Raw genomic sequence first — 17,076 nt, 5'->3', positions numbered from 1 at the left:
TTAATTTAAAGGTTTCGTCACGAACAAATAATCAATTACTGGAGTAAAATGTTTTCTCTTTAATTATGTTTATAGCATTTAAACAACTAAAAGCTCTGGTGCTCTTAACTAGCTAAACATTACAGTGTTAATATTTACGAGCTTACGAGGCACCCCTTGAAGGGCGCATTTTTCCAAGGAACAGGGGTAAAGAAAAAGTCCTTTTAAAGCGGTAACACACGCACACTCAGTCCGTTATTTTTGCGTTTTTGAAGTTGATTTCTACATTATGAACTTCTCTCTAAAACAGGAGTCCTGTTTTTCTGTGCAAGGTAACAAGCTCTGGTAATCCCGTTTAACTCTCTAAATAGGCTATAAAAAGATAACCAGCGGTTTATTAGTGCGCTAAAATGCCTACTGAACTAAAGCAGAGGAGGAAGACGCAGGCACAGAAGCAAAGCGATGAACCATCAGAAGGCTCAAACGGGAAAGAAGAAACGCAGAAAGTGAAGACTGAAGCAGGAGACAAGACGGGAGCGAGCAAAACGTCCTCGGGCCTGGACATTAGAAGTGTAATGTGTTTGTTGTCGCTCGCAGCTTGTGGGGCTCTGAGCTGGTAAGTCCACATATTAGTATTAACGCTTTCTTCAGAACCTCAGTTGACTTCTCTCTGAAGTTTTTCTGGCTTTCAGGTTGGTGCTGCAGCAGAATGAGAAGTTTTCCCAGATTGAGGAAAAATACAGATCTCTACACGGAAAAACCTCCAGTCTGTTCGACATGGAGGAGGAGATTGTCAGAGTTTCCAAAAAGGTACGTTTGATTGACTGTGGAGCAGATCCTCAGCGTGTTTGGACCATGAATCTGCAAAAGCTTATTTTGTTGGGTGTGAATGTCAAATACTTCGCGATCTTTAAATATTTACGGTTTTTACAATAAAGCCGACGACAAAGAGTGTAATTCCCCTAGAATGAAATTGAGTTTAAGTGTATTTTATCTAAAATTACAATGTAATTATGTATCTATAAATATTTACTGCTAGATACAGTGGAATAAGGGTGTAAAAATTAAAAATTTTTAGGCAAGAAGAAATAATTATACTGTAAGTATCAGCGTAACTACTTTTAAGTAGTGCTAACTGCAGGTATTTGACAGGAAAGAAGAAATAATTCAGTTTTAAGTCATTTTAAGTTGCGCCAAAGTAATTTTAAATAGCCCATAAGTAATTTTAATTGTTTATAGCTTGTATGTTAACATGTATTTTACAGAAGATGTAATTAGAAGAAGTTATTATACTGTAAGTACTATGTGTAGGTAAGTTTAAGTAGGACAGCACTTCATGTATTTTACAGGAAATAATAACTCAGTTTTAAGTAATTTTAAGGTTTAAGGAAGTTATGCATTACTGAAAATTAGTTACAGTGTAATTATTTCTTGGCTCCTGTAAAAACTTGAACTGTTGCCCCTTATTCTACTGTATCTAGTAGGTATTTGTAGGTAAATATTAATACATCATAATTTGGGATAAAATAGATTTTATTTGAGGGGAACTGCATTTTAACCGCACGCTGTATTATAAAACACTACCTTGTTTTTAACTGGACTCTATGGGTACCAGATGTTCTTTATTTCAACATAGAATTTAGTTCTTTGGGCAAAACAAATAAACTTAACAATGATTGTATTGTATTAGGTTGCTCACCTAAATTCCACTTGAGATTATTGCATTTCAGCCCATTTGAATTTAAGTTATTATATTTTATATTTTATTGTATGTATGTATGTATGTACATATGTATATATATATATATATGTATATATTTTTTGTTTAACCTCAAGGGAGGGGAAAAACTACTGTTACATTTTTTGTAGAGTGAAACTTGCTTAGTGTTTGCATTTCTTGAGAAATTCTGAATTTTTCTCACCTCAAACATATGCAACGCACTTTAAGCATCAAGTCAGAAAGGATCCTGCTATACCTTTTGTAAATTCCTATGTTTTAAAAACACCTTAAAACCTTCCCAAAGTCAATGACAGATAGAACAGAAACAACTGCTTTGATTTTTCTTTGTTTAAAAGATGTCACCTGAATTTGAGCCAGGACCTGTATTCTCATGTGATACTGATTTGAACCACAAGATGGTGCAGCAAGCCTTTATTTACCAAAGCAAGGCATTAGGAGTGACTTGTTATTTACAATTATGGGCACTTCTGAAAATATAGAACTACACCCACTGTCAAATACTGCCCCCTGGTGTTGAAAGATTTAGATAACTACAGGAATAATTACAAAAAAGTACCTTTAAATTACAGAAAGGGAGAAAAAAAACTTCATGAATTTCGTTCTTTTAAAGTTGAGTTATCACTGCACCACTTTGTGTATTATGTGAATACTGAGGATCATAGAGCTCCCACAGAAACAGCACTCCTGTTTTGTGTTGCGGCTGCAGCTTGCCGCCTCTGAGGATGACCTACAGGATGCGCTCTCCACCATCTCCCTGGTGACAAAACTCCAGCAGGACATCTCCACCCTCCATGCTGCTGTCACGACAATACAGGCTGATGAAAGCTCTGCCTCCCGTGATCTGGAGAAGGTCAACGCCCACTTCCTCAACGTGACCGAGACGTGGCAAGAGAGTCTGGCAGCCATCAACTCCGATCTCACCTCCCTCAAGGCCGAGTCCAGGGACGCTCATGCTGGAGCTACAGAGCGGGTGAATGAAGCCGACCGGAGAATCCGTTCGCTGGCGGAGAGGCTGGAGGAGCTCAAGGACAGCACAAAGAGGAATGCCCGAGCTCTGGAGCGCACAGAGGAGGATGACGTCAAGCGAGCGCAGGATCAGCTGGACTGGAACACCAAGCAGATCCACAACCTGGAGGAGCAGATCGGCATCCTGAACAAGAGAGAGGCCGAGCTGAGCTCTCAGCTCCAGGAGCACATTCCCCGTGCGAGGGCCTGCGAAGAGCATCTGCCAGAGGTAGAGGAGGCGGTGCGCTCCATCCTCAAACTGGGTGGAGATCTGAGCGGAATGGAGAAGAGGCTGGAGGAGGTGACTTTGCAGGTGTTCGGCACTGAGGACAGCATGCTGAAAGCAACAAATGAAATCCTCGAGATCAGACAGGAGCTGGATACCCTGCAGGCTCAAAACAGCATCATGAAGATGAAAAATGAGTTGTCCGTGGTTAAAGAGGCAGTCCGTGAACTCACCATGGTGTTGAGGGAAAGTGGGGTTGACAGCCAAATGAACTCTGACGCTCTGGAGGAAGTGGGATGGAACGAGGAGGAGGAGGAGTGGGAGAAAGATGAAGAGGATAAATTGACCGAGCCTTTTCTTGATGACCTCACTGAATGATGTCATTGTTTTTTTTGTCCACTAGGAAAAATTAGTAGGAATGTCCTGTTTAACTGTACGCTGTAAACCCCTTAAGTTGAGTTTAGTATTATCTCTGTAAACTTTGTACCTCACTTTAATGTCAGAAAACTAGCCTGATGTCAACATGAGCTCATGAAAACACTGCACTGTATTACAGAAGTTGGATACATTTACCTTTGTGCACCATTTTATTAAATATGCCCGACTACTCTCAAGGTATCCATATGCACTGATACAGTTTTACAGCATTAAATGTGCCAGTCTTTGTTCAGTCTTCTCAGTTTTTCTCTATTTTATTCAAATGTAAACTGGATATTTTTTTAGGTTTTAAAGATTTGATTGAGAACAAAGCAGTTTCATATCACCACCTTTGATGCAAGGACGTCATTGTTGGCCATTTTCTTTGCGTGTTTTTGTTGTTTAAACGGCAAAAGATTCCCTGATCAGTTGGAAACAAGCAATAATGAACAGCGTCAATAACATTTCTAAGTGTTAGATTAGATTTTAAACAGAAGAAGCTTTGCAAATATCAAGATAATCCACATATTTGAATGTCACATTTCCATCTTGTTCTGGTGTCACCTGTTGTATCACTAAGCTTATTTAATAAAACAATCTTTTTTTGTTTTTACAGAACAATGTCTGATTTGTTTGTTTTTTCCTCTCATTGAATCGTCTTCTGTCCTGAGGTGTTTTTTTTCATTGGGGAAAAAACATGTCCTGTACCTCCTGTTTCAGTGTGAGAGCGTGCAGCTGATGCTAGAGAGTCTCGGGGGTCAGCGTGGGGCTCTGAAGTCTCAGCTGGAGGGTTTGGAGCAGGATGTAGCTCGGCTTAAGGAGTGGGCTACTGGCTTGACTGAGAAGAGGGCTCAGCTTCAGAGCAGCCTGACTTCACTGAGAGAAGCTGTGGGTCAGATCGAAGGACGGACATCGACCATCACAAAGGACTTCACCAGCAAGGTTATTGATGATGTTATTGATGTCGCACCTTTTCTTTGTCTAGAATGCAAGCTAATTCTCAGGACCAAGCGTATGTAGGGTAGATATTAATCATATTGATAGCAACTCTGGTATTGGTATCGGATTAATACTAGAGCAGTCAATATTGTAGTTCAGTATGTAGCCCACTGAATTCAGTTAAATACTTTTTTGGGGGGCGAGGGGTGAAAAACTATACCTCAACTACACCACATTTACATTCAAGGTCTCTAAGTTTAAAAATAGATGAAAAGCTGATAGGTTTGCTTTACTGTACTATTTATTTATTGTTGAAAGTAAAAATGTGATTTAGTGATCATTAAAATGTCTTCAGAACTTGCAGGTTGATGATAATTTATCTCATAAACGATAACACACTCTCCGATATATGTTGCGTCCCTTTATAGGTTAAAAGTAGCAGTATTGGTATCCGCAGTACTGGACGTGTATTTATTTTGGTTCAGTTGATACCCAAATTTGCATTATCGCACAGCACTGTCTAAGTATTTAGTCTTTAGTTTTTATGTTACCTTTCAAAAAGCAAAAAGAACCTTTTGCATTGGTGAACATGCTTTTTTGTTGCAAAGCCCTTACAGAAAAAGCTTTCTTAGTGCTGTTTCAAACATTTCTTTTTCCCGTCTAGGTGTCGTCAGTGAGGACAGATGTGCGCAGGATGGATGGCCTGCACTCTGAGGTGGAGTCTCTGCTGACTCAGGTGGGCGAGCTTGAAGACCAGGCTGCTCAGGTGGAGCACAGCATGGTGAAACGCATCGGGGATGTGCTGGCCAGCAGCATCGATCGGGTTTCCAACCTCCGATCCGCATCTGAACGCAATTCTCAGGCCATAGAGCAGCTCCGCAGACGCATCCCTGAACTCGCCAACGCCGACAAGGAGATCTCCGAGCGCTTGGTGGAGCTAGAGAGCGGCCGGGCTCGCCTGATAAGAACGGTGACCTTCGCCAGCGACCTTAAACCAAAGGTGGCTAATATTAGGAGAGACTTTGGCGCGTTTGAGCCCCAGGTGTCAGACCTGACTCTTCGGATAGGACGATTAGCAAAAGATCTCATGGAAAGAGAGAGAGAGATCGCTGAGCTTCGACAGACATTAAGTAACCTCACTGCAGTCGAGGGAGATTTGAGCGTTACAAGTAAACAGGTCAATGAGATAGCTGATATAACAGATATTGGAGAGATACACAAGCCAACATGAAAAACAAACCGAGACCGGCTTCTGTTCATCGGTTTCGCCCGATTACCTGTCATACTGCTGTTTTAGAACAAGAACAAATACCGAAATAAATCTGTTTTTTATTACGAATAAAATAAATGTGAGCATCTGAACATCCTTGAAGCACATTGTCCTAGCAACTACTATGATCCGAGTCTGTCAGCTTTTCTAAATGGGGTAATATGATCTGGACCTCGAGGATGAAGATTTGATTGCATTATTGTTTTTCTTTGCCTGGCTCCATCTAAATATGTCAGTTTCATTACTTACCAGGTCAAGAATCCCCAGTAAAACAAATACAACTGCGTTAAAAGTTTGCTGGCTTTGCCCCAGCAGAAGTTTCCCTTTCACAGCTCTCTTTTTTACCTGCACAGTTCTCTCACACATTTCCATCGGGTTTCATGCCATGTGCGACGCCTCCTCCTCCACCTTATATAATCTCCCTGATATTATTCAGTATGGGCCACATAATGCTAGCTTTAGGGGATACAGTAGCTTGACATTTTGAGGAATGTGCCTATTCTCGTTCCAGCAGAGCTCTGCAGAATCTCTCTCATGTCTGCAGGGTAAATGTGAATTACTGAGTTATAGCTCCAGTTATGGTTCTGACCAGCCCTGGCACAATCACCGATTGCAAGTAGCCACGACAATAAAACCACCTGCCACATATTGTTTAGATCCCCCTCTTCAAACCAGAAAAGCTCTGACTTGTCAAAGCTAGACAAAGGACCTCTGTGGGACCCCTGGCTCCAGTGACCTGCAGGATGCTCGTTCGGTTTATCTCACAGATGCTCGATCAGTTAAAGTTCTGTGGAACTCGGAGGCCTTAGAAGCTGTGTCATTCTTCTCTATGCATTTATTTGCGCTTTCTCTTTATAGTTTTAACTGTCAATCAACTAATAATTGCTACAGTTTTTAACCCTCTCCAGTCCAGCCTCCCATTAATATAACACTTAAATTACAACAGTCTAAACACCATTACTACATCACACACACCATACATTTTCTGTAGAAACTAAATGTAAAGAAAAGCAGCAATTGATTGTTTTCCCTTTTTCTTTCTACCTTTTTCATGGTGCCATTATGTTTCTCCACTTGCGTTCATGTTTAAGCATGCTCTTTCATTGTTTTCCAGTGTTAAAGCTACCTTTTAAGAGTCAAAGCGCACCAGTTATGCTCATTTCCAATGCCATATTGTGATTTTGGACTTGCTTCGCACGCCCTCGGTTCATCCTTTGAAACATTTTAGATCCCTTTCTTTTTCCCTTTAACCTACCAACATCAGGTTTAAAGGAATAGCTACTCTAATTGACATGATGCAAAGCCAGTAAATAAGGAGAGGATTGAACTGTTAATCAACCACTTTCATGGCTTATTCTGTAGTAGTATAAGTAATCTAGATATCCCAATGTACAAGAATTTTGTGTGAGTACTGCACTACTAGTGTGTCTCATGAATGCCAGAAAAAAGTTTCCCAAATTAAAAAGATTTTATAAAGCGATGATCAGTATTTCAGTGCCAATGGTTTTAATGTTGTGTCTGATTAGTTTGGCAGTGGATGAAACAAAAATATGATCCTTTTTTAATGCTTGGAGCATTGAAAACGGCCGTGCTGCCTGTTTTCATGTTCCCCGTGTTTACGTGGGTTCCCTCCGCGTGCTCCGGCTTCCTCCCACCGTCCAAAGACATGCAGTTTGTGGGGATAGGTTAATTGATTAATCTAAAATTGCCCATAGGTGTGAATGTGAGCGAACAGACTGACGACCTGTCCAGGGTGTACCCTGCCTCTCACCCTATGACAGCTGGGATAGGCTCCAGTGCCCCCTGTGACCCTGAAAGGGAAAAGGGAATGGATGGATGGATGTCCATAGATGTCTTTGAAGTATTCCAATGAAGTGGTCACCCAACCACAGCTTTAGCTGTTGCCGAAGGAAGCACCTTTCTATGGAACACTTGGTAAAGAGGCAAAACTATTTTTCACTTGTATAAAGAGCATCTGGTATTTACTCATTAAGAGGTGAAAAATCGTTGCCTGGACTCCACAGCCTTGTCACATATTATTAATAACACGATGCTGAAGTTATAAATAATGTAGCGAAGACGGATTATGATTTTTCCCCTCTCCCCATCAGCCACTGGGTAAATCACCTCTCTTATTTTTTCATTCCCGCCCTTCCTGTCAATACATCACCCATGATGTAATGAACCAAAGTAAGAAATCATTTTATCATGAAGTTCACACCCAGAAATAATTCTTCACAGTTTTGAGTTAACAAGGTTTTTTTTTTTTAATTCTTAAAAAAACAAAAAACAAAGTGAATAAAAACGGGGTGCTCAAAACGGGCTTATTGATCCACTAGAAAGATTAAAAACAGCCAACTGGCACAAAAACGGTGAGTTTGAAAAAAAATAATAATAGAAAAGTACAGTGCAGAATGAGTGTGAATTCACAGATCAGCAGTCCATCTCTGCCCCTCTCACTCCTGCCCTAACTGTCCTCGTGTTTGTTCTTTTCTAGTGCGCAACCTCACGGCATCAACCATCAACTATGAAAAACCTTTCTTTTTAAAACTAGGAAAAGCTTGTCACCCGTTTGGATTTATTATTGACCCTGTTGTTGGATGTTCTGACATCCCGATGGGACATTGCTAACTACTCCTCCGTGATGTCGGGCTGTTCAGACAGGCCTGCCAGTGACTCTGTGGTCTTCTGCAGGGCTTCCTGCAGGGCAGCGATAGCCTGATCGTGGCCTTCTAGCTTGGCTGCTTTGCTTTCCAATCCAGCTACCATGTCTCTTAAGTTCTCCAGCTGCTCGGGCTTCATCCTGCTGCTGTTGTCCTCCAACGCAGCGAGCCTCTTCTCCAGGTCCTCCACCTGCTCACCCAGGCTGGAGTCTGTTGAAGGTAACTCTGTCTTGTCTCCTTCTAGAGCAGCTATACTAGACTGGAGATCCTCCAAACTGCTCTTCACTGCCTCCAGTTCTTGCTCCAAATTACTTTTAATGTCCTCCACAGCTTTCCCCTGTGCAGCCAGACTGCTCTCATGTGCATCATGTTTGTCAAACAGCGATTGCACTTTGGAGTTGATGTCTGACACTGACGCAGACATTGAGACTACGTTCTCCTCCGATGCTTTGACTCTGGCTGCAAGGTCATCAGTTCTCAGCAGGGCCTGCGTAGCTGCTTCATTCACTTGCTCCTCCACATTACGAACAGAACCGACAAACTGCTCCATGCCACTCTCTAGCATCACAGCCTTGTCCTTCAGAGCCTGAAGCGAAGCCTCGGTTGAAGACAGAGTCTCCCTCAGATTCCCAGTGGTGTCTTGCATTACTTTTCTCACTGTCTCAATTTCCTGAGACACTGAGGCCACCTCTCGGTTGCGAGTCTGGAGCTCTTCCCTCACTGCACTGATCTGCTGTCTGAGGGAATCACCTGACGAGTCAGCTGCATCTTTGGCTGTTTTAATTTCAGCTACAGCATCAACAATGGCCGACAACTCTTGTTTGATGAGAGCGGGGTCTTCGATGTCACCCAGGCGGGCTTTAAGATCAGCCAGCTGGCTCTGCGCCTCAGTCTGAGCGTCAGTGAACTCTGCCACGCTGGCTTTAATGGACTGACTGGCCTCAGCCAGGCGCTCCTCAATAGTCTTCTCCAGAGAGGAGAAGTCTTTCTCTCGAGCCTCTTTCACTTCATTGATACCCTCCGAAAGGTCCCTGAGTAGATCATTCTGGAGCCTCTGAAGGGCCTCCTCCACTCTCCTCGTCTCCACCTCGCCTCTCTTCATTCGACTGATGGCCCCCTCCAGCTCCACCCGTGTGATTCCCAGAGATGACTCCAGCCCATCCACAACACCCCTGAGAGACTCCACCTTTACAAAGAACATTGGAAACACAAAGACAAATTGTACTGAAACTCTTTTCTTGCATATAGATGTTATTAGATTTCACAGTCTGCAACAGTGCAAATGAAGCTCAAATTCAAAGTATAAAAACGAAATCTCTGCAAGGTTGAATTTTTCAGTTTGTCAGTATTGTTATTCCCGAACTGTATCAGAGCGTCACAGTGTAAAATAATCTTATACTGGGGCTCAGTGCAGTCCCTCGCTTCTAAAGGCCTCACATCCTTTTTACATAGTTTGCTTCTGATTTATCAATCCTAGCAAACAGAAGGTTTGCAGTGGACTGCTTTTATGTGCCTGAGATGAAGCCTTTCTCCTCTCTTTTTGGTATCATTAAGATCAAGCACAAGAAGAAATGATATATGAAACAAGACTTTAAAGGGGTCTCAGTCTCCACTTTTAACAGCCTACGTATGAATTTGAATTTTTAGCAGGGCTGAGTTCTGGAAAAGATATTGTATGTCGCTGCTTATAGTGCCACCTCATGTTCTTTGTGAAGCAAGAGAAAGCTGAATCTCTGCATTGATGACTGACCTTGTAAATCCATCCTAATCTGCCCTGTCCAACTTTGCAATCAGAAACGACTTGTTCTCATTCAAAGAAACCCGCGATAAAGAAATTCATAATGCTGTAGATGATTTATTATTGAGTGGGTCTGAAATTTTATCACTCACTCACATTTTAGAGCTCACAAACACAGACTCCTAAGTACATGAAGTACAACCACATTATCCACGTCTATATAAGTGCATACGGGTTTATTATAAGGTGATGCTTCCTTTTACAGTCCTGGAAAATACCTGGAACAATGAAAAGTGGCGTTTACTGCTTCTTTCCATTGATTCGTATTCTTTCCTACCTACCTGTTGAACGACACTTTCCACTTTGCCGCTCAGTTCTGCGCTTTGCCGTGCGCTCTCCTCGTGTTTTGCGTTCGTCTGGCGGACTTCATCCAGCACTTGTTGTACGTGAAAAGCAGCGAATCCTGCAGCACCTATTAACGCCATATAAAACACCGTGGTCACAAGAAGACTCAGGCAGCTGCCTGACCGTGGCGACCCCTGAGGTCCGGGGGAACTCGCTCCGTTGTGGCTGCTCTTTTGGCTTTTCTTCGGCGCATCTTCTTGGCTGGATGCGGCGCTTTTGTCGCTATTCTTTGGCTTTTTTGCAGTCATGGTTAGCGGGAGCTTTGAGACGTGTGTGTGTGTGTGAGAGAGAGAGAGGGCTGCTGGTTTTGCAGTCGTGGATGGAGAGGCTTTTCAGTCCAGTCCCACTGACTGGACCAGCAGCGTATCAGTGAGCGCTTCGTGTCTTTCCCCGGGGGGCTTTTGCGCTGAGGTATGCGGATGGGGGTTGTCCCATGCCCAACTCCAGGCTCTGAATGGGTCTTGTCCGGTGACATAAAACACTAGGAAGCATTGCTAACTACTGTGGGCTGCTGCACTTACAGTAGATGTTTATATCTGGCATGTTTTTATCTTTGCATCAGGTGTGACAGAGATTTATATAGGTGTGTCATACTCTCATCATTTGCAGAAAATTGTGACTTTTTAATCACGTGAAGGGGAGAGAAGAAGAAAAGATTTTTCAGTGTCAGTCTGTGTGTCATCCACACAGTTTTGTCTCTGTTATTATTCTTACAAATTTACCCTAATGCTGTTTTTTTTCTCTTTCTTTCTGCTGATGCAAACTTTCTGCACACAGCTCAGTGAAGCAGAGCAGCGCAGGGAGGGGCACTTTCTTCCCTTCCAGTTTGCTCCTCCTTTCATACGTGGCAGCTGAAGTTTTGGCACGGCAGCAAATCACGTACTGTACACGTTCACGCAGAGGAGAGACATCAGAAAAGTCACAGAGTCCGTGTGCAACTGTCACAGTCAGTAAACGCATTATAAAGGTGAATGAATCACAGTTGTGGCACCAAAATCCCCTCACTATCGTGTGCTAAGTCTGGAGATTACGTTTGAAGTTTAATTTCAGTGCCAACAGTTCAGTGGTCTTTGTGGCATCGTTAAGTATTCATTCATTGTATATTTTTAATAATGTTGTCATTTTATTCTTTAGGGCTTTCTAATCTGCATCTTTACTGATAGACTTTTATTTTATTTCTGGATTTTGTTCTTTAAACCACACAAAGAACACGTTCTGAGACAGAATATTAGTCCTTTTCTGCCCTTTTTCTTTAAAAAAGACGTAAAAAACGACGAAATGGTCACATCCTCGTTTTGAACACTAGATGTCGCTAAGAGAGCGTTTAAAGTCAAAACCACCTTCTTCATTACTTGCAGCAGATACACAGGAGAACAAGCATTGTTCTATACATGAGAGCACTGCACGTACAGAAGACTGATGAAATTATTGACGTTCGTATTAAATTAAATTAAATTTCATTAAATGCAACTGTCTATGTTTCCCTAAATGTTTTATTCAGCAGAGATGTGCAACATAACAGTTTTGCATATAGAAAAGTACAACAAAATTACCAATAAAAGGAAGGAAAAGGGAAATACTAAGTCAGAAGATGATAAAAATGTTAACATGTATATGTGAAAAAAAACTATAAACTTAAAAAGTGGAATGAGTTACTCCCCTGTTTTATTCCAGAGGGAGAGCTTAGAAGTGATCCAGTTCACACCTTGATTTGTTCCTTTAAACTGTACTGAATAATAATTGTGTATTAAACTCAAATGTGCAACAAGTTTAGACTATTAAGACTGTTAAAACAAGTCACAGTGTCACTTTTTGCATTTGCATTGTCTTCTTTTTGCATTTTTTTTTTTTTGTTTCATGATGCTTAAATGTTTTCAGCTATTTAAAGCTGTGGACTGCAGGCAGGCCAGTTCGGCACTTTCAGTCCTCTACTTCTACTAAAAAGCAATGCTGTTTAATGGTCTGACGTTTTTAATTATAAAGTTTAAAAAAAAGAGAAAGTTAATAAAAGTGAAAATGATATTTCGTCATCTAGAGGACCCAATAGTGCCTTTATAGCTGGTTGATAAGTTTTGTAGCTGTCTCTTAAATATGAATATAAATAGCTAAATTCAAACAGTGGACAGATGTCACGTGGTATAAATTATGCAAAATGAGGAAAAGGTTAATTTATCACGAAAATCTTTATTTCATTTAAAAAGTTTTGCATGCTCTTGTTACCAAACCCAAAGGTTAATACAGGTGTCCATGTAAAAGTTAAAAAGCTCCTGGATTATACATTCAATTTCTAAAATGACTAATAGTGGTTATTGTTATGGTTATTAGCCCTACTTTTAGTTAATATATATTAGAAATTTTTACACCTTAACAGGATTATAATGGTCTTAAACGGAGTATGGATAACTGGAAATGAGGTTGGAGGACTTCTTTTCATCTAATGAATGGAAAAGCTCTCACTAGTGTGATGTCACCCCTGTTACGTCTTGTCCGCCGTTTCTCTGCTCTCCACCCTTTAACCTGTTTTTTCTGTGTTCTGTTTTTAGTTTAGTTTAGTAATCAAAATAAAGTAATTTGATAAATGTCTTCATTTATATCTTCGACGTTAATTGAAAAAATGAAATTGAATAAATAAATGGATAAACCACTTTCATTAAAATGAATTTTTAATTTTAAAGACATGAATTGAAATTACATCTTCCTTACAAATAGATCATGCCTTTAAAAATTCTGAAAGAAAAAACATAATAAAACAGAATAACAACAAAATAAAAAGATAATACTTGTTTGTTTTATAAAAACTATCGTAAAATAGATTTTCAGAATAAAGTTACATTTTAGAAAATGTAGATATGACAGTGAAAGTAAGTCCAAAACGTTTATTATTCGAGATTGAAGTGTTGGCTTGATCAGCATATACTTTTAATATAGTTTAACAAGCCCTATTTCAGATGAAATTATAAAATCATAAAGAAGACATTTTTATATACTCTAAAACGTTAACACTTGTAACACTGGGACTTACCCGCTGTGCGTAATTTCCTAGCAGACTGTGAACCCCGCATTAGTCCCCGCCCAGACGCCGTGACAACAGACGCCGCTCCGTCCAGGTGTACGGTGTGAGATATTGCAGTGATCCGGACCGTTTCAGATCTCTGTCGGTATACTTGCGTGAAATGGCCTAACGCGATATGCTTTGTCTCCGAGCTCGTCTGTCACTCGGACGTCCGAAATGCCATCTCTCCGCCCATCTCGTCCCTCATCTCCCAGAGAATAAAGCGGGAACGCCGCTAACATGAACGCGGACGAAGGGATCAGGCTGTGAGCTGTGAGTTTAAACCTCGAGTGGGAAAAGCTAGCGGTTAGGCTAGCCAGCTAGCTGTGACACCCGGCGGCGGAGGCTCGGATATCGGATTTGCGCAACCATGGCGGGGCTCATCAAGAAGCAGATCCTGAAGCATCTCTCCAGGTCAGTGATGAGCCGAGGTTAACGCTAGCAGACAGGGAGTGGAAATAAAGCGACGACGGATGGATCAAGCTGTCACAGGCGTTAGCTAGCAACCACAAAAACCTCACTTTAATTAGTTTACGCTTGCCGCACATAGATGAAGGATGTCCTGTAATTTAACACGTTCCTCCGTTGACTGTCACTGTGCGTTTTTGAGTTGGTAACCCTCACAGGACCTGAGACGTGGCTACCCAGCTAAGTGTGCTAGCACCACGCGAGCTGCTAATCCTCCAGACACTTGCTAAGTCAGGTTGAACCAGTCGTGTGGTTGAGTTAGATTGTTAAAATCAACAATCTCAGCGTTCACCTCAAGGTAGCTTAACCTTCAGCGACTGCCTAGAAGGTAGCTAGTGGGCATACAGTCAATATAGTAATGGGAAGACAGGTGCAGGGTACAGGTTTGTTTACATGGGTTTAAACCCCTTTTATCTGGCACTTTTCGCCTTTGTGCTCCCCTATCGTCCTATTACACAAGATAAGGTCATTTAGAAAGTGAAATATATTATCCTGCCTCCTAATTCAATATATTTAACAGCATTTTGCGTCACTGTTAAACACCCCACCATATTATATCTATGTTGCCCTTTAATGCCTCTCCAAACGTCATGGAATAGTAATGATGTAGTAGCGTTCAGCTGTCACATTTCTAATCCAGATCACTGATGAGTAAGTCATGAAAACCCTATAAGCATGCAGGTGGACTGGTTCTTGGAAAGAAAGAAAAAGCAGTGAGGTGATTTTCCTTACTGATAGAAACCTTTGTTGAAACTCTGATGAATTTGTGACAGTGTGGATTATATCAGCATTTGTTATTGCTGTGCCCTTGATGTTCTTGCACAGTGCTGCAGTTAAAAATTAAAATGATCTGCTGCACACTACTTATTAGTGGCACGTCCTTCTGCATCCCCATACGTGGTGTTGTTGAGATAAGAGCATGTACACATGACTGTGCATGCTGTCAGCAAAAAATTAGCATCTACTTTGACAGGAAATGACTGGAGGAGGCGTGATGTCATATGTCTTTTGGCTTGCCATCCTTTTTTTTTTTTTTTTTGTCCTGGGCTGATTGGTCTGTTGCTGAGCGGAAGAAGACAGTCGACCAGTCCTGCATCTTTTAATTTGGTGATGTCACGATCGAGGTGCCGGTGTCAGAATACCAGAGCAGGATGGCCCTAAATGCTCTACTGCACGAGTTTGGCTACAGCAGGCTGTGATTTTGCATAGGCTCTCTCTGCTTTATCACCATCATTATCTGTGTGCTTACAGCTGCAGTTTATGTTGTGGGTGTCAACAGCTTAACTGTTGCAGAGGACATTCCTCTCTCAAATACTGTCTGTGACTAGGACTGTCACGGTGAGCCAGCATCACATCTTCACAGTTCACTGATCAAGACGTCTGCAGTGACCGTTCCTCCTCTGGGCAGGACAAGTGCACTGAGGCATGCATGACATATTAAACTAGTTGAAAGAGCCCAGTTTTCACGATGCGATCTGTTAGAAGAAGCTTTGTGTTTAACTTTTCATGCCCAAGAATGAGTTCGTGAATGCTGAGAGAGCACTGGCTGAGCTGCCGGCGTCACTGTTTTGCCCTAATGTGAAAGTGTTTAGTCGATAAAGTGTTTCACAGAAGGTCGAACTCAGGTAGCCCCCGGGGGTGATTTGACAACAAGGTGTTTGCTCGTCTGCGTTACGGAGCGCTTTGGATATCGACACGACACTGGCTCAGAGCCAGACGCGGCAAGATCCAGTTACACACACAAATACAGATGTAGGGACGCCATGTTTCTCCTGAAAGAGGCTGTCTCAGTGAGGTGAAAGGTCACATTCTCATATAAAGGAATATTATGGAGCTGGGAAAGGAGCTTAATTACAGGTGTTCCAGTTAATGAATGAGCGTTCATTTCCTTATTTCTTGTCTTCCTCCTTTTGTTGCTTCTTCATTTCTTAGCACATTTGATTCTTTTAACCCTTTTGTGACCCTTTTAAAAATGTCCTCACTTTCTTTATCCATTTTCTACCTTTAGTCTCTTAATCTGATTCTGACTTTGACATTATTAGTTTATTGTCCTAACTAAGTATACAAATAAATATCCAAGAATAGCAAAAAAAACAGGCAAAAGAATATACCAGAACTCAAGGTTTTGTTTTTGAATGGCTTGTTTTTGTCTGTCCAGCTATCAAAAAATGTCTGTGATTTCTTTGTTTCCATGTCTTGAATTCAGTCCTCCTCAAAGAAGCATATGATTTGACACATTTAACAACTTTTTATATATTTTTTGCTGTGTTTTGACCTCTTCCTGTCATAACATCATTATCACTGAGTTAAATGGATGCTTATGAATGTCATAGGGCTGTCATATAGCATTACCACTAATTGTAAGCAGCAAAATTTACATCCGGAGAATCTAGAATCATGACTTGGATTCCCCAAGAATCTGATCTAATACATTTTCAATCAGGAAAGAGAAGATGGTTTATTTAGGTAGCTGAAATTGAACACAGTGGATTATAACTTCTGTTTACAAATGTGTGCGCTAGTATACATTGGCGTTTTAGTGCCTATTGCAGTGGGAGAAATGGATTCATTTCTTCTGCTGTGTTTATCACCACGAGTATCTTCCCATCCTCTGCTGTAGCTGTGTAATAATGCACCATAGTGATGCACTCCACTATTCCCTCTGCTGGTGGGAAGGCTATTAGGGCCTGAGTCATGACTAAGTACCTCGCTTTGGGTGTCTCATCAGTGTGTAGCTGTGAAGTGCTTAGTGTGTAGGTTGTGTTTGTGCAGCGAGTGCAATAGAGCGACATTTGGCCAGGGTCCCTCCGGGCCTTGGCATCCTCTGCTGCCGTGTAACTGGGCTGGTGGATTGTTTTCTCCTTCACGCTAACCTTTTCGCTGCCTCCACGGGGCCGTAAATATTCCACAAAGCCGTGCTGTGCCAACACAAACTCGCCTAACTTTTTCAGGTTGCCTTCATTGTGTTGTGTTTGCGTGGAGGCGTTTAGTAGGAGTTTGTGTATGTGGGATTAAAGGGTCTACCTCCTGATGTCAAATTCAAAAAGGAAGAGCAGGCAAAAATTCCAGGCGTGCAATAAAAGTCCAACTGGTAGCATGCTCGAAGCCTTACTGGGAACATACACTCATCACCCACTTTTTTAGGCACACTTGCTAGTAATAGGTAGGACCCA

At 41.6% G+C, this 17,076-nt stretch overlaps 3 protein-coding genes across 7 annotated transcripts in view; 2 read left to right on the top strand and 1 right to left on the bottom strand.

Moving 5' to 3' along the window:
- The first annotated feature begins 141 nt into the window (after window positions 1-141).
- On the top strand, window positions 142-6,497 carry ikbip (IKBKB interacting protein). Of its 2 annotated transcripts, XM_005451587.3 has the most exons (4): window positions 142-595; window positions 672-789; window positions 4,089-4,310; window positions 4,972-6,497. In XM_005451587.3, the coding sequence occupies exons 1-4, from the start codon at window positions 390-392 to the stop codon at window positions 5,536-5,538; spliced, it is 1,113 nt and encodes a 370-aa protein (XP_005451644.1). In that variant the 5' UTR covers window positions 142-389; the 3' UTR covers window positions 5,539-6,497. The 2 variants fall into 2 exon arrangements, with proteins under 2 accessions (XP_005451644.1, XP_005451643.1); XM_005451586.3 differs by lacking the exons at window positions 4,089-4,310; window positions 4,972-6,497 and adding an exon at window positions 2,427-3,986 and having other exon boundaries at window positions 148-595.
- Window positions 6,498-7,818: 1,321 nt separating this feature from the next.
- ckap4 (cytoskeleton associated protein 4) lies at window positions 7,819-10,795 on the bottom strand. The gene is made up of 2 exons (XM_005451588.4): window positions 10,320-10,795; window positions 7,819-9,426 (listed from the first exon to the last, which is right to left on the bottom strand). The coding sequence occupies exons 1-2, from the start codon at window positions 10,629-10,631 to the stop codon at window positions 8,209-8,211; spliced, it is 1,530 nt and encodes a 509-aa protein (XP_005451645.1). The 5' UTR covers window positions 10,632-10,795; the 3' UTR covers window positions 7,819-8,208.
- Window positions 10,796-13,432: 2,637 nt separating this feature from the next.
- bltp3b (bridge-like lipid transfer protein family member 3B) overlaps window positions 13,433-17,076 on the top strand; it is a 32,555-nt gene continuing 28,911 nt past the window's right edge. For 2 of the 4 annotated variants that reach the window (XM_013271196.3, XM_025899881.1), the window contains exon 1: window positions 13,435-13,849. In XM_013271196.3, coding sequence (XP_013126650.1) covers window positions 13,806-13,849 — 44 coding nt within the window. In that variant the 5' untranslated portion in view covers window positions 13,435-13,805. Of the gene's footprint in view, window positions 13,850-17,076 lie in introns of all 4 variants that reach the window. The other 2 variants (XR_002056846.2, XM_025899880.1) reach the window with 2 other exon arrangements.

This window comes from Oreochromis niloticus, linkage group LG17 (assembly GCF_001858045.2).
Source record: "Oreochromis niloticus isolate F11D_XX linkage group LG17, O_niloticus_UMD_NMBU, whole genome shotgun sequence".
NCBI classification, from domain to species: domain Eukaryota; kingdom Metazoa; phylum Chordata; class Actinopteri; order Cichliformes; family Cichlidae; genus Oreochromis; species Oreochromis niloticus.
Note: the sequence above shows the minus strand (reverse complement) of the source record. Positions and strands in the feature narration are given on the sequence as shown.

Excerpts from the sequence above, each read along its gene's own strand:
- ckap4 (XM_005451588.4), bottom strand. The coding sequence starts at position 10,631 with ATGACTGCAAAAAAGCCAAAGAATAGCGACAAAAGCGCCGCATCCAGC. Across the intron at positions 9,427-10,319 it reads TGGAAAGTGTCGTTCAACAG|GTGGAGTCTCTCAGGGGTGT; the intron begins GTAGGTAGGAAA and ends TTCTTTGTAAAG.
- ikbip (XM_005451586.3), top strand. The coding sequence starts at position 390 with ATGCCTACTGAACTAAAGCAGAGGAGGAAGACGCAGGCACAGAAGCAA. Across the intron at positions 596-671 it reads GCTTGTGGGGCTCTGAGCTG|GTTGGTGCTGCAGCAGAATG; the intron begins GTAAGTCCACAT and ends TCTGGCTTTCAG. Across the intron at positions 790-2,426 it reads TTGTCAGAGTTTCCAAAAAG|CTTGCCGCCTCTGAGGATGA; the intron begins GTACGTTTGATT and ends TTGCGGCTGCAG.